General features: G+C 60.7%; 1 protein-coding gene and 1 non-coding gene across 2 annotated transcripts; one reads left to right on the forward strand and one right to left on the reverse strand.

Annotated features, from left to right (window-relative positions):
* Positions 1 to 24: 24 nt before the first annotated feature.
* On the reverse strand, positions 25 to 10,320 carry POLG (DNA polymerase gamma, catalytic subunit). The gene is made up of 23 exons (XM_088520867.1): positions 10,307 to 10,320; positions 9,408 to 9,908; positions 9,149 to 9,329; positions 8,899 to 9,066; positions 8,684 to 8,830; positions 8,398 to 8,477; positions 7,955 to 8,137; positions 7,619 to 7,773; positions 7,396 to 7,519; positions 6,839 to 7,063; positions 6,582 to 6,702; positions 6,303 to 6,374; positions 6,066 to 6,173; positions 5,602 to 5,762; positions 5,282 to 5,335; positions 5,087 to 5,204; positions 4,441 to 4,576; positions 4,103 to 4,349; positions 3,862 to 3,984; positions 3,480 to 3,651; positions 2,830 to 3,038; positions 1,360 to 1,520; positions 25 to 96 (listed from the first exon to the last, which is right to left on the reverse strand). The coding sequence occupies exons 1-23, from the start codon at positions 10,318 to 10,320 to the stop codon at positions 35 to 37; spliced, it is 3,522 nt and encodes a 1,173-aa protein (XP_088376993.1). The 3' UTR covers positions 25 to 34.
* A 430-nt stretch (positions 10,321 to 10,750) lies between these two features.
* On the forward strand, positions 10,751 to 10,823 carry TRNAR-UCG (transfer RNA arginine (anticodon UCG)). The gene has a single exon. It is a non-coding gene; the product is annotated as a tRNA-Arg (tRNA).
* The last annotated feature ends 2,440 nt before the right edge of the window (positions 10,824 to 13,263 follow it).

A 13,263-nucleotide genomic window follows, 5' to 3' on the forward strand; every position in this document is an offset into this window, starting at 1 on the left:
TCTCTGCACAACGCATTCTGGCCCTCTAGCTTCATCACTTCTTCTCCAGCGAGCCTTGAGTTATGTCAAGGAGCTGATATATATCCAGTGCTTCACCTGGAAGACAAGGGACGCTGTTACTTGCATTCTGCTGCAGAGTTAGACGAACTTAAGAGCAAGAGACTGACAATAATTATTTCTTTAGTTCATAGCTTTTTAGCACAAAAAGTTCTAAATCTGTTAGAACTACTGCTGTGTGGTGGTGTGAATGCAGGAACCAGCACTGCCAGGAAGGTGGAACTAGGAGTGATTCTGCCTTGGAGTTGAAGCTTGCTGCTGTGTACAGCTGCTGGGAGGCAGAAGTGACAGCTCCCTCTCCTGAGCCAGCAGGCAGGGCTATGTTTTTGCTGGCCTTGATGCAAGGCACTTGCTTGGTTTGCCTCAGTCCTCAGGGACTTTGTCTTGGTCCTTCTTGCCCCCACAGCCCCAATCCCTCTAAAAGCAGACCTTGCATGAGAGACTCCTAATAAAGGTTGTGAAAAGCTGGAGTGTGTGTGATGTGTTCAAAGGGGAGCACAAATCTGCAGGCAGGTTCTGTTTTGAGAACAGTGCTGCACAGGGGGAGAAGCTATTTAAAAAGGTTCCTAGTGAAGAGTTAGCTTGCACCAGGGAACCAGGGCTCTGCCAAGTGCAGACAGGGACTAGCACAGGCTCTTGGATTTCAGGGGAAGAGCACCACACAAGCTTGCAGTACAGCCTGTTCTCAGACCACAGCTGTGCTGGGCTGAAAGGGCAGCAGAGAAGGAAAAAAGGGTCCTGGAGGCTGGAAAAGCTTGGAGCTGGAGGGCAAAAGGTAGGAGGTGGCTGATTCATCATTCCTCCTTTAGGGGAGGAAAATTCAACCTTGGGCCATGCGTGAAATGAGGATGTTCATCTGTCTTTAGAGGAGATGAAGGAAACAACATGAGAGAAGAGGCAGGTCTGTCCCATCTCTCTTTCCCAAATACTTAAAAGAAACAACACAAGCTCTTCCAGAACTAATCAAGAAGGAAGGAGAAAGAGAATCTAACAAACAACGTACAACTCTATGCCCCTAAACCCTTAGATTGGCCAGAACAGCCTAAACAGACCCACAGACAGCTCTGCCTGCAGAAGTGCCAGGCAGGGTCAGGTATTGAGAGGGGGATTCCCAAGGAAGGGAGCAACAAGAGGAGGTTTTAGGGTAGAGCAGATGTCGGGGCCTAAAAAGTGTCTGCCCACGGCCAAGTGTTTTCCTTTCCTCTCTTTCCCCTCAAGCAGTGCCTGGCCCGTGCAGGGCGATGGCTGCAGAGCCGCAGGACAGGGGAGGCGAGGGGCTCCCCTCCTGCAGAGGCTGCTCACCTTGGGGGATGCCGTATCTCTTCTCCATCCCCGTTGGATTTGAGGGGGTTGCGCAGCTCATGGTCACCTCTTTCCTTAAGCACTGGTCAATATCCACCGCACTAAAAAAAGCCACCGACTGGGGTAGATCCTGGAGGCCCAGTTTATAGGCAAACATACACCTGGAGGAACAAGAGACCAAATGAGCCAGGGTTCCTCATCATGCATAGCTTGGTCACACCTGCTCTGGAGCAGGCAGGATGTTATGTCCCAGCAAGAAAACTGTCAACTGAGGTCCCAAGAAACAGCATCCCGTTAGAAATAAGCCCAGGGAAGTTTCATTCTAGAAAACTTCCTGCCAAGGCCTGTCCTTCACTGCAAGCAGCACTGTTCACTTTTGGGGAAAAGACCACCCTGGCCTTTTTTCAAAGGAGAAAGACAGCTGCAGCTTAAAAGTTGCAGGAAGTTTGATAACTTCTCTCTTAGCTAGTCTTCCTGCTACTGCAAGCACAGGGCTTCGATCAGCCTCAGGTTCTGCTGGAACAAAGCTTCACAAAATACTGGTCAGTCATCATTAGAGCTTACTTTGCACCCTAGTCACTCAGCGGCTGGAAGACAAAGTGCTTTATAAATACTGGGTAGCAAGAGGGTCAAGTATTGCTAAAGTGGATGGGGAGAGAACAGAGTAACAGAACATTCAGCCTCCTAGGAAGAAAGGAAGAACCAGCGCTTTACTTCTGGCTAATCCTCCCACGCAGAGCAGATGTTGGATTTGCCCAGCATGAAGCCCTGTGCTCGCAATAGCTGCCACAAAGACACAAGCATCAGGGTGTCTGCCCCTGCTGCGCATGCCGCACGGGCACAGAAAGGCTGTTTGCTGTATCCTTACCTCCGTGCAGGAGAAAATAGCTCTGCTTTGACCAACTCCTGTATAACCAAAGCGCTGGGAAGCGGATTTCACAAAACTGTGTTGGAGCCTGAATGAGGAGCGCTGGGACTTGGAGGCCAAGTGATTTTTTAGGCTGAGTTTAACCTTGCACACCCAGGGCAGGAAAGCAGCAGGAACTGCCCACGTTGCAGAGCGGGCAACGAGGCTGGTGCCTGCAGCAGTTAAAACAAGCTGTGTCCCTGCTGCTCTGCTGTCCTGAGACAAGTTCAGACTCTCAGCTGCTCATTCAGACCCAAGCGCTGCTGCCAAACGGCCACAGATCTGAATGAAGTGGGAGATGTGTTCACATCCCCGTGCAGCCAAGAGCTGACGATATCACACTCCTGCCAAGAGATTATCTCTTTAAATTGAAGCTGAGCTCCATTTATAGCTACCTGAGTCATGGGGAAAAGCAACTACTAGAACTGCCAACTTGCCTTGAGCAGAAATAAATTGCTCGGTCCTGATTCACTGAAGGCAAAACTAACCCGTTGCCCCTACACTAATCCCTGGGGCTCGCGCTGTCCCCCCCAGCTTCGTGTCCTGAGCCGCAGAGGTCTCACCGCGTGAGGAGGTTGGTGATCTGCAGGGCCAGGGCCGCGCGGTAGCGATCCTGCGTCTGGACCAGGTAGCGCACCTCGTCGTGGATGCTGATGCAAAAGCGCCCGTTTATGTCGAACTCCTCAAAGAGCCACTTCATGGACACCAGCATGAGGTGCAGGTAGTCAACGGCTGAGCTTTGCACCACCCAGTTCACTCTGCTGGTGAGAAACTGGGGAAAGAAAATACAGACAAATGCTAGGAGATCATCAGGGTCCTGAGCACAACCCTCCAGCCGGACAGCTCCTGGGAGAAGTATGTTAAACGAAGGCTGTTTCCTTGATGCTCCCAAATATTAAAACTTGTTTTTCATCTGTGTACTATCACACACACACGAGGAACATGGGAGAGCTGCAAGACTCCTCAAAGGGAGCTAAAAGCAGCACCGAAGAACAAAAGTGCTGCTGAAACCCCAAACTCCTCCTGGCTTGTGGCAGCCCAAAGTCCCCCAGCCACCCCTCTATGTGTGCTGCAGCTCCCGGCCCTGGAGCAAAGATCCAGCACAATTGGCCTTCTTACACATTTCCAAACCCAAATAGTTGACTTTAAGGTTGCTGTGGCAGAGAAGACAGCAGCAGACAAAGCAAAGAGAAGCACAGTTCTGAGTCCCTACCTCTCCCTTGGCCACTGCGGGCTCCAACGCCCTGCTGATGTGACAGCCCAGTACTGGGGTCTGCGGAGAGGGGGACAGGGCGATGCTCTCCAGCTTGTTGAACATTTCAGACTCGGTCCCTCCAGCCCACACTCGGTGCTGCACCACGTCCCACTTCTTCTTCGTTCGAGACCTGGCAGGACAGAGGATAGGTGTTCTTTGCTGGAAGAGTGGGACGAGGCTGCGGGCCCAGTTTCTGCAAGGCTCAGGTGCTCTCTCCCCATTTGAGGCTATCACACTAGTCCCACAGCCTTCTGAGGCTTCGAGCTTGCAAGGACAGACAAGGATCCCCCCAGGTCAAACCCCTTACACCACAAGTGCTGCCCATGCTGGAGCATCCCACCTTTTTGTGGCCTCTCTCTGGATCCGCTGGACATCCTGGGCCGACACCGAACCATCCTCTGCCCTGTCCACAGACACGTTCAGTTTCCTCACCAGCCACTCCCCATCCTCGGAGAGATGAAACCTGGGAGCAAGAAGCTGGAGGAGTGACCAGGACCCAACAGACCAGGACCCACCTCTCTGTGGAACACCAACGCTGCCCCCCTCCCTGCTCATCCCCCAGCTCCCTGCGCAGCGCTCACCTCCGGATGCCCTTGGTGACCGCGTACATCTGCTGAGCCTTCTCGCGGGCCTGCTGCTGCGTGAGCCGATGGTTGAACTGCATCAGCAGGCGCTCGGCAAAGGGCTGCCCGGCCCCGTAGATGCGCCCGTAGTTGAAGATCTTGGCGTGCTCCCGGCTGATGCCCACCGTGGCGGCCGTCTTGCTGTGCAGGTCTGTGGCGTTGCTCTTTTTCCCCTGCAGCGTCATCCAGCCGAAAGCCGTGCAGCCTGCAGCACAAGCCGGGCGGCGAGAAGCGGCAGGTCGCGCTCAGGCACGTGGCCGCGGCGCGGGCCCGGCCCCGGCGCGCCTCCCGCTCACCGTGCATGCCCGCGAAGTGCGCCTCGCCGAGCACCGCGGCGATCCACAGCTCCTGCGAATCCACGTCCGCGCCGACCAGCGAGTAGCCCGGTGGGACCTGCACCATGGCTTTCAGCTCGCTGCCCACGCGATCGGCCTGCAGGACACGACAGCGCCGTGCTCAGCACATCCCCCGATCCCTGCTCCCACAGGGACAGCTTTTCTCCTGCAGATGCTGCATCCCAGGGTGATTGAGAGCCTAGTCTTGCTCTCAGGGGCAAGAAGTCAAAATGTTTTAAAGCACACGTGGGGCATCACTTCGTTATTCCCCTCTGGGCTCTTCCAGCTTGGAAGTTGCAGCTACAAAGTAAAGCATGAGAAAAGGAACTAGGGAGAAAGAAAAACTGATGCTTCAATTTTTCTTTTTCCTTTGCAGAGTTTGTTCTTCCATGTGAAGCTTAGGGTGCCTCTGCTGACTCCCTCCTCACTCCCAGGTCAAAGCAAATCCATAAGGGAAGGGCCCCACAACCAGCCCTGCCATCCCCAGCCACAGGATGCAGCCCAAGCGCCTCCCCCAGCTCCAGTTCCCAGCTGCCACCCACCAGCCCGACACACGGAGACTCCCTGTGCCCCGAAGCGGCTCCGCGGGGACGCGGACGCGCCGTACCCGGGCGTTGCTGGCTGTCAGCCAGGTGGGCTCCACGGCCCGGCGGGTGATGGTGCCCGCGGTCACCACCTGCGGCAGGATGGCCCCGTAATCCTCCTCCTCGTTATAGTCCGGGTGCCTGCGGCGGGAAGGAGGGTGAGCTTCCAGCGGGCACGCGGGGTTCGCGGGAACAGCTCGGGACGTTTCTCTCCATACCTGGTTACCACACGAGGCAGCTCCCCTTTCTTCAGCCACACGACCATCTGGGAACTGCAGGAACACACGCAATGTGAGCTCCTGCGTGCGAGCGCACCGGCACCAGTGCAGCCTTTTACCCACTCTGCTAACCAGGGACACCTAGGGAGTTCGTGTGACCTCCCCAAAGGCTGAGGACAAGTGTTTGCCAAAGGCGCTGCTAATTTTGAAACCCACCCTCGAGAAAACCTTCAGAAACCTAAAGAAAACTCCTTCAGCTGGAACCTCAATTCATCCAATGCAATTCATCCAAAGATGGCAAAGGGGTCACAGCTGCTCACCTGATTCTCTTGTGAGCATTCCTCCAAAACGAGATCATTTTGTTGATCTCAAGGGCTCTCGTTCCATGGGTGCGTCCGATCGCAGCCCGGAGGGTGCCGTCCTCCATCCGGGGCAAGAAGTCCTTTGCAAAAGGGCTCCCAACGTTGTTGTCATTACCATCCTTTAACAGCAAGGGAGTCACAGCTCAGTGAACCAGCCCTTGATGTAAATAAAGCCCCGCGGGTCTTCCTGCCCCAGCTCCAGGGATGCCTTTTTACCATGGAGCTCTCTTCAAGGAACTAGAGTGCCAGATATCACAGATTGATCCAGCACAAGGGCGTGGGAGAGCAGAGACACAGTGACAGAGGGAAGATGGGGTGCTGGGACCAGGTGTGACGGGGCAGCTCTGCAGGCCAAGGGGACACCCTGAAATCCCTTGTGCCATGGGAGGGCTCAGCGCAGAGCCCAGGAGCTCCCTGTTCACCTTGTGTGGTAGCTTGAAGAACCAGCAGCCGGGGATGTTGACATCGTTGTAGGGGCCGTTGCCGTGGTGGAACGAAGGCTGGTTGCTCGTCTGCTCCTGCTCCTTCTCCTGCAACCACAACGCAGGGTGACAGGGCCAGGGCCACCACGGCAGTGCCCTCCCAGCCTGGGCAGAAGGACCCCCATGCAGGGGACAAGTGGGAGACAGGGCCCCATCCCCACGGCAAACTCTACTTACCAGCAGCACGTTTTGGTCAGCTCTGTCCGCCTTCTCCTCCACGTCCACCTCCAGGCGGCTCAGCTCCTCCACCTGGGAGCAGAGAGGGGTCAGGCAACAGCCACTGCCCTTCCCGCGACCACAGGGGACACAAGGAGAGGGCCCAGGGACAGTGGGGACACAGCTGCCCCATGCACGGGGTTGTTTTTGGGAGGTGCCACATTCACGCTAACCCCTCCATTCCCAAGAGACAGGGACCCCACTTCAAAGGGACGACTGCAGCAATCCCTGCCCCGTCACCTTCTTCCACACAGCACTGCCATCCATCACCAGGAGCTCCTCGTCCACGGTGGCCTCGGGCCCCAGCGGCTGCTCCTGCCCCTTCTCTAGGCAGTGCTGTCTGTACAGGTGCTCGATCACCCTGTCGGGGGGACAGCAACACCCCAGGTCACCCCAGCACCAGGACAAGGGTCCTCGCAGAGCTCTGCTGTGTCCCAATACCAACCCATCTGCTCCATCCCTCCTAGCCCCATCCCGAGCGTAGCCGGGTGCCTCACCTGTGTGGGCAGAGCGGGCCCTGGGCCTCGGAGGGCTCCTGCAGCAGGTTGTCCTGCCGGCCGGGCACCAGGTAGCCCCAGCCGTGCTTCTCGGAGTAGTGGAGCGGGAAGCCGTCCCACGCCAGGCGCATCAGCTTCGGCGTCACCCGCATCTGCAGGCTGATGAGGCTGGGCCCCGGCACCCAGTCCGCGTCGTCCAGCCGCAGGCACAGCTTACGGTACCAGCTGCGTATGGGACGGGGAGGCCAGAGTTAGGGAGCACGGAGCCAGCCCTGGCATCGCCCGGCCTCTCCCAACGTTTCCCATGGGAGACATCTAGGCAATAGGGAGCACCCTTCCCTGCTCCCAGGAGACGTGGAAAGGTGTCCTGTGTCCCCACATTCAGACACTTCCAGTGGGAAATGCCTGAAATGTGGCAGTTTTGCCACTTCCCCCAGGGAAGGGAGCTCAAGAGGAGGGACCTTGGCTCCCTCGGGCAGCGGGTCAGAGGCAGGGAGAGGATTTGAGCCGCAAGCACCAACAAATGCCGGGAGCCCCGCGGCGCCGGCCCCGCTCACCCGGGGTGGCCTGGCAGGTGCTGCAGCCTCTTGGGCTGCAGCGTCACCGTCTCCTTCAGGCGCTCCAGGCAGGCCCGGCTCCCGGGGACTTGCAGCTCCTCTTCCTCGCTGGGAGGGCCAGGGTCTGCGGGACAAGGAGCGCAGCAGGACAGCAAGTGCTCCACGCTTCGTGTCCACGAGGCCCCCGGGAAGCGGCGTCCCCGGGCACGTGCACCACACTCACCCTCCTGGCACTCCTGCGCCGCTCCGGAGGCGCCCACCGCCGCCTCGGCAGCGCCCGCGTTCACCTCCCGCTCCTTCTTCTTCACGGGTTTCTTCTTCTGCTTGAACTCCTGTGTGTCCCACTCCAGGTCCCAGAGCCAGGGGTCATCCTTGTACCTGCCAACATACCGCTGTCACGTGCCGGCTTCATCCCGACTCCCGCATCCAGGTGCTTGCAGCCAGCCGGGATGTCCTGAGGGCACCTGGCCACAGCTCCAGAGCCCTCTCCCAAGAAGCTGCATTCTTCTCCCACTGCGGACAGGTCTGCCCGGCCCCAAGCCCCCAGCCCCGTGGGGACCTGTCCTCCTGCAGCAGCTGGCAGGCATCATTGGCCAGGTTCATCAGGGATTTCTTCATCTCCTTCTGCAGCTCCTCGTAGGTACCCTGAGCATCGTCCAGGTACCTCTTCCAGTTCCCATTGACTGGCAGGTAGGACACCCCCATCTCCAGCATCCCTGCAAACGTCACGGGGTGGGGGCACCTGGAAGGAATTCAATACATCCATCTTGGAGAGAGTTTGCTGTGGATACCCCATCGAATTGTCCACCCACTCCAACCAGGTGGTTTTGCTGTTTGCTCCTCCCTGCCTGCGGGGTGGTTTGAGGTCTCTCCAGAGATGGATTCAGCGCTTCGCAGCAGCTCTCTGCCCCAACCTCCCCCAGCAGCCACAAACAGCAGCACCCACATCCTGTGCCCAGGGACAGGACCGCAGCTCTTTGGCCACATCTCAGCTGCTCTCACCTCTCCATGAAGAGCGGCAGCTGCTCCTGAAACACCTCGTGGGTGGCTTGGACATCCCGGGCACAGTAGGTCATCAGATCCTGGGGACACAGGCAGGCAGCAAGGTGAGAACACGCCAAGGAGCAAACTGGCAGCATCAGGGCTGCAGGTGACCACCAGGTTCCCACCCAGCTCCAGACCAAAACCCTAAAAGAGAGCAGCCATCTCCCAAATGCAGGGAATATTCCCGGTTCCCCTATGGCAGGGGATATCCCTGTGGCTGCTCCTCCAGCATTGCTGCCTGTACCTGGAAGTTGTTCCTGATGTCGGCCATGGTGCCCTTGACAAAGAGCTCGCGTGCCTCCTTCTCCAGAGGCTCGCCGCCCACGTAGAGCGCGTGCACGTCGACCAGGTTGTTGATGCTGCTGACATCCACCCAGTTCCACGAGGCGATCTGCAAGGTGCAGGCAGTGAGAGCAACGCACCACCACCGCGAGCGAGATTCTCGGTGCCCCAACTCACCGCGGGCCCCTCGCCGTGGCTGCGCGTCTTCCTCATGTGCTGCTTAACCTGCTGCACCCCCTTCTTCTTGCCATGCCGCGCTGCCATCCAGAGGCTGCGCTGGAAGCCCGTCAACCCCGAGATGGCCATGTGCATGCTCATGGTGTCCAGGAAGCGCATGCGGGAGCCCTGCGGAATGTGCCGTGTGTGGCTACCGGCTCCTGAGCTGAGTAGCCCCCGCTCGCAGCGGGGGCTGGAGCAGGCGCGTTACCTGGATGAGGTACTGCTCCCGCACGAAGGCCCGGTCGAAGGCGACGTTGTGGCCCACCACGATGCGCTCGGGCTGCTCGCCGCCGCCGCCGCGGCTCTCCAGCGGGATGAGGTCGGCCATGGCGAGGCGGCTGGACCACGAGTACCGCTCCTCCAGCAGCCGCGCACTGCACCACGAGTACCTGCGCGAGGACGGGCGGCACCGTGGGACCCCCGCCCGGGCCGCCCCGCGCACCCCGTCCCCCTCGCGGCCCCCTCACCATGCCGAGGGCGACGCCGCCACGGCCAGCGTGGGGCACTGCCCCTCGGCCACGCACACCTCCACGTCCAGCACCAGCGCACGCTCCTCGGGGAAGTCGACGGGCTCCTCTTCCCCGCTGGGCCCGTAGCGGGTCCAGCCGCAGCGGCGGGCCCAGCGCGGCGGCAGCGGGGGCAGGCGGCAGCGCAGCAGCGCGTGCGCCGCCTCCAGGTAGGGCAGGCTCTGCTTCTGCGCCACGAGGCGAAAGTGCTCGTCGATGTTGTCGCCGTACATGCGGGGCAGGCGCAGGCGCACGTCGGGCAGCGTGGAGGTCTCGCGGCCCCACAGGCCGTGCTGGCGCAGGTGCTCCACGCTGCGCTGCACCTCCTCCTCCGCGTACTGCACGCGCGCGCCACGGAAGATCTGCTCGTGCAGCGACCTCGACAGCATCTGGATGTTGAGCGGGTTCATGCGCCGCTCCCCACCCTCAGCCTCCGGCTCCTGCTCCACCGGCAGCGGGTGCCTGGCGGAGGGGCCGGAGGAGCAGCCGCGTGGGCCGGTGCTGGGGGCTGCTGCGCGGAGCGGTGCCGATCTCCTCCAGAGCCAGCGCTTCATCCTGCTGCTGCTCCGGGCAGGCCGGTGCCACTGGCATCAGGGACACGGGAGGCAGCTGGGTCTGCGGGTGGGAGCAGGAGCGACGAGGGAGGTTTGAGCTGAGCGCTCCAGCCGGTGCCCACGAGCCTCACGCCTGCAGCTGGGGCAGCTAAGGGCTCCTCACGCACAGCCAGGCGGCCACCCCCAGCCATACACCCCTCTTCACAACCACGCGCCCCGCGTAGCCCCCTGCAACCTCCCCCACACCCCCAACAGCCCCTTTTCACCCATGAAAATTCCCTACACTCATGCAACACCCCCCCGCACCTCCCTACACCCATGCAGCCGCCCCCTCCGCACCCCCAACACCCCCTTTTCACCCATGAAATCTCCCTACAGCCACGCGACTCCCTCCACAGCCAGGCGCTCCCCCTACACCCCTGCAACCCCCCTGCACCCACAGAGCCTCCCTGCATCCATGCGCCTCCCCCTACAAACATGCGCCCCCCTGCACCCATGCACGTGTACACCACACACCCACGCAATCCTCCCTGCACACACCGACCTCGCGAGCAAGCCCCTACGCTCGGTCCCGGTCTCGGTCCCGGTCCCGCCTCGCGCCGCCCGCGCCTGCGCTGCCGGGCGCACCCAACCCCTCAGCGCAGGGGGAGCTTCCGGCACAGCCCACGCCCCCCGCCCCTCCCGCGCGGTGGTACGGTCCGCACGCCGCGGCCCGCTCACTAGTGCGCGCGCGCAAAGGTTCTTTGCGGCGGCCGCGTGGCCTAATGGATAAGGCGTCTGACTTCGGATCAGAAGATTGCAGGTTCGAGTCCTGCCGCGGTCGGAGGATGTGGGTTTCGCATCCGTTCTTCCGTTTTTTTTTTTCCCCCTTTTTAACGGGCGATGTAGGAGAAAAGTATCCGGGGGAACGTGACCGCGTGGGGGCACATGCGCCAGAAGTGGAGGACAAGCAGAGAGGGCGACCCGGGCCTCTGAAGGGCACCAAGGGTGTTGGGAGGACCTCCTGTCATATTAGCAGCACTAACACAGGGCTGTTCCTACTTAACACGAGGCCTTTCCTGCTTACTTGTTCATTTAAAGAGAAGGAAGACCTGGTGGGCAAAACGGCACAGCACGAATGACGCTCATCCCAGGAGTGTGATGGGTGCCCTCACCCTGGGGCCCAGCCTGGATCCGGACAGGGACACTGGCCTTGGGTAAACTGCAGCTCAGTCCATGGTTGTGGCTTCACTCGCTAGATTCCCAGAAAGATGCGCTGGGATGCAGGGAACAGACAGTGGGATGCCAGGGCAGGGGCTGCAGGATATAGGGAAGTGGCTGCAGAGATGCCAGTGAAGGGACTGGGGGATGCAGGGACCGCAGGATACAGGGCAGGGCGTGCGGGATACCAGGGAAGGTGGCTGGAAGGAGCCTGCAGACGGCAGCGACAGGGACAGAGGCTGCCCGGGAAGGGGCTGTCGGGTGCCGGGCAGGTGCTCGCAGGAGGACGCGGGTCCCCGCCGGGCCGGACCGGGCCATCCCGGGGCACCAGGTGGCGCTGCGGGCCCGCGCGTGGCGGCCGCTCCGTCCGTTCGCGCGGGGCCGGCGCCGTCGCGGGGCGCGGGCGGGACGGGCAGCGCCGCGGGTGTCTGGGCCCAGCTCGTGGGGAAGCGAGGCAGGAAGCCTGGCGGGGGGACGCGGCTACCCCCGTGTGGGCAGGGAACAGCAGCAGCCCCTGGGCCAGAGCCCTGTCCCTGCAGGTCCCCGGGGGGAGCATCGAAGGAGGGGTCTAAATGGGGGACCTCCTGCTCTCCCGAGTGGGCTTTTTCCTGCACCCGCCTCGTGTTTTGTTGCTACTGGAGCCAGCAGGGCGAAATCCTGGGCAAGGGGGAGGCATGAAGCATAAGGGCCTTTTTTCAGAGAGCCACCTGTACCCTCTCGCCAGCCCAGAGTTTTCCTCCCACCCTTGTCACCTCAGTGCCTTTCTCCGGGAGCGTGGAGTCCGGGGGCTGAGGGAGACCAGGCCACGCAACCTGCCCAGCAGCGTGTGGAGAAAGGACAGCAGGACGCGGCCGTGAGGCTCAGCCCAGCCGCGGGGCTCCCTTTCGTAGCAGCCCTGTTCTTTACAAGCCCCTAGGGCTTTCCCGTAGCCGGGGTTCTGCCCCTGGGGGCATCAGCCGCGTCTTCACCCGCAGCTTCACAGCACTGGTGGCAGCATCGAGCCCGCTTTGGGGGTCCTCTGCTCACGGCCACGGCAGAGCTTTCCCTGCGCTCAAGATCCCCGACAAGGGGAGCGGGGACCCCCTGCGAGGACATGGGCTGCCCCGGGGGGTGCCAGGCCCCTGGCGGGGTGCGGGGCCCTGGGCTCCCCGACGAGAGAGGAGCCGCGAGGACTCTGGGGAAGAACTCGGCTCCTTGCCCTGCTCAGAGTGGGAGCGGAGCCGCGTTCTGCTCTCCGGTGCATTATCTTAAGGCCTCTTATTTGAGGGGTTTTTTTAATCTATTTTTTTTTAAGCGGAGCCATCATAAATAGATAAGTTAATTAATTAATTAATAACTCCCCAAATAAAGGAAAAAAAGGCGGGGAGTGGGTTGCGAATTCCGCCCTCCTCTCCTCGAAATGTCACCACTACGGCTCCTTTCTGAAGCTGTCCTGGGGGGCAGCGCGGTGGGACAGGCGACAGCGGGGGAAGCGTCGCTGGGAGCGGCGGTGGCACCCGGGGGACTGCGAGCTCGGGGCACCGGGGCCGCCGTCGGGGCCGCACTCACGCCCGGCGGTGGGGAAACCACCGTGGGCAAGGGGGGCAGAACGACTCGGAGCTGCCGGGGCCAAAACAGAAGAAAAAAAAACTACAAATAAAAAATAAAAAGAAGAAGAAGAAAGAAACGAAAAATAAAGCCAAAGTCTCCGCCATTTCAGCAGGGCTCAGGGAAATTTTTTCAAGGCAGAAACGGGGCAGGATGGGGGGGTTCTCTTTGTCTGCCTGCCCAGGGAGCAACCCCAGTGGGGCCGGACATCGGCGGCTCCGCGGCAGCGGTTGCCCCTGCAGAAGCGGTCCCGGTGTTGCTGGTCGCGGTGCGGCCGGTGTCGCTGTCCCGATGCGGCCGGTCCCGGTGCGGCCGGGAAGGGACTGGCTGCCCCTGAGGGAGACAAAGGGGCGGCGGGTTTGTTTAACCCCGGTGCCCCGCAGACGGCGGGGCCAGGGGGTCAAGGGCTTCCTATTCATGCTGGCCCGGGGAGGGGTCGCCCGACGACACGGGGACGACGTCGGGGGCGGCCTGCG

The sequence above is a fragment of the Tinamus guttatus genome, unplaced genomic scaffold, assembly GCF_059628265.1.
Source record: "Tinamus guttatus ecotype Peru unplaced genomic scaffold, ASM5962826v1 Tinamus_guttatus_pri_ptg000004l, whole genome shotgun sequence".
NCBI classification, from domain to species: domain Eukaryota; kingdom Metazoa; phylum Chordata; class Aves; order Tinamiformes; family Tinamidae; genus Tinamus; species Tinamus guttatus.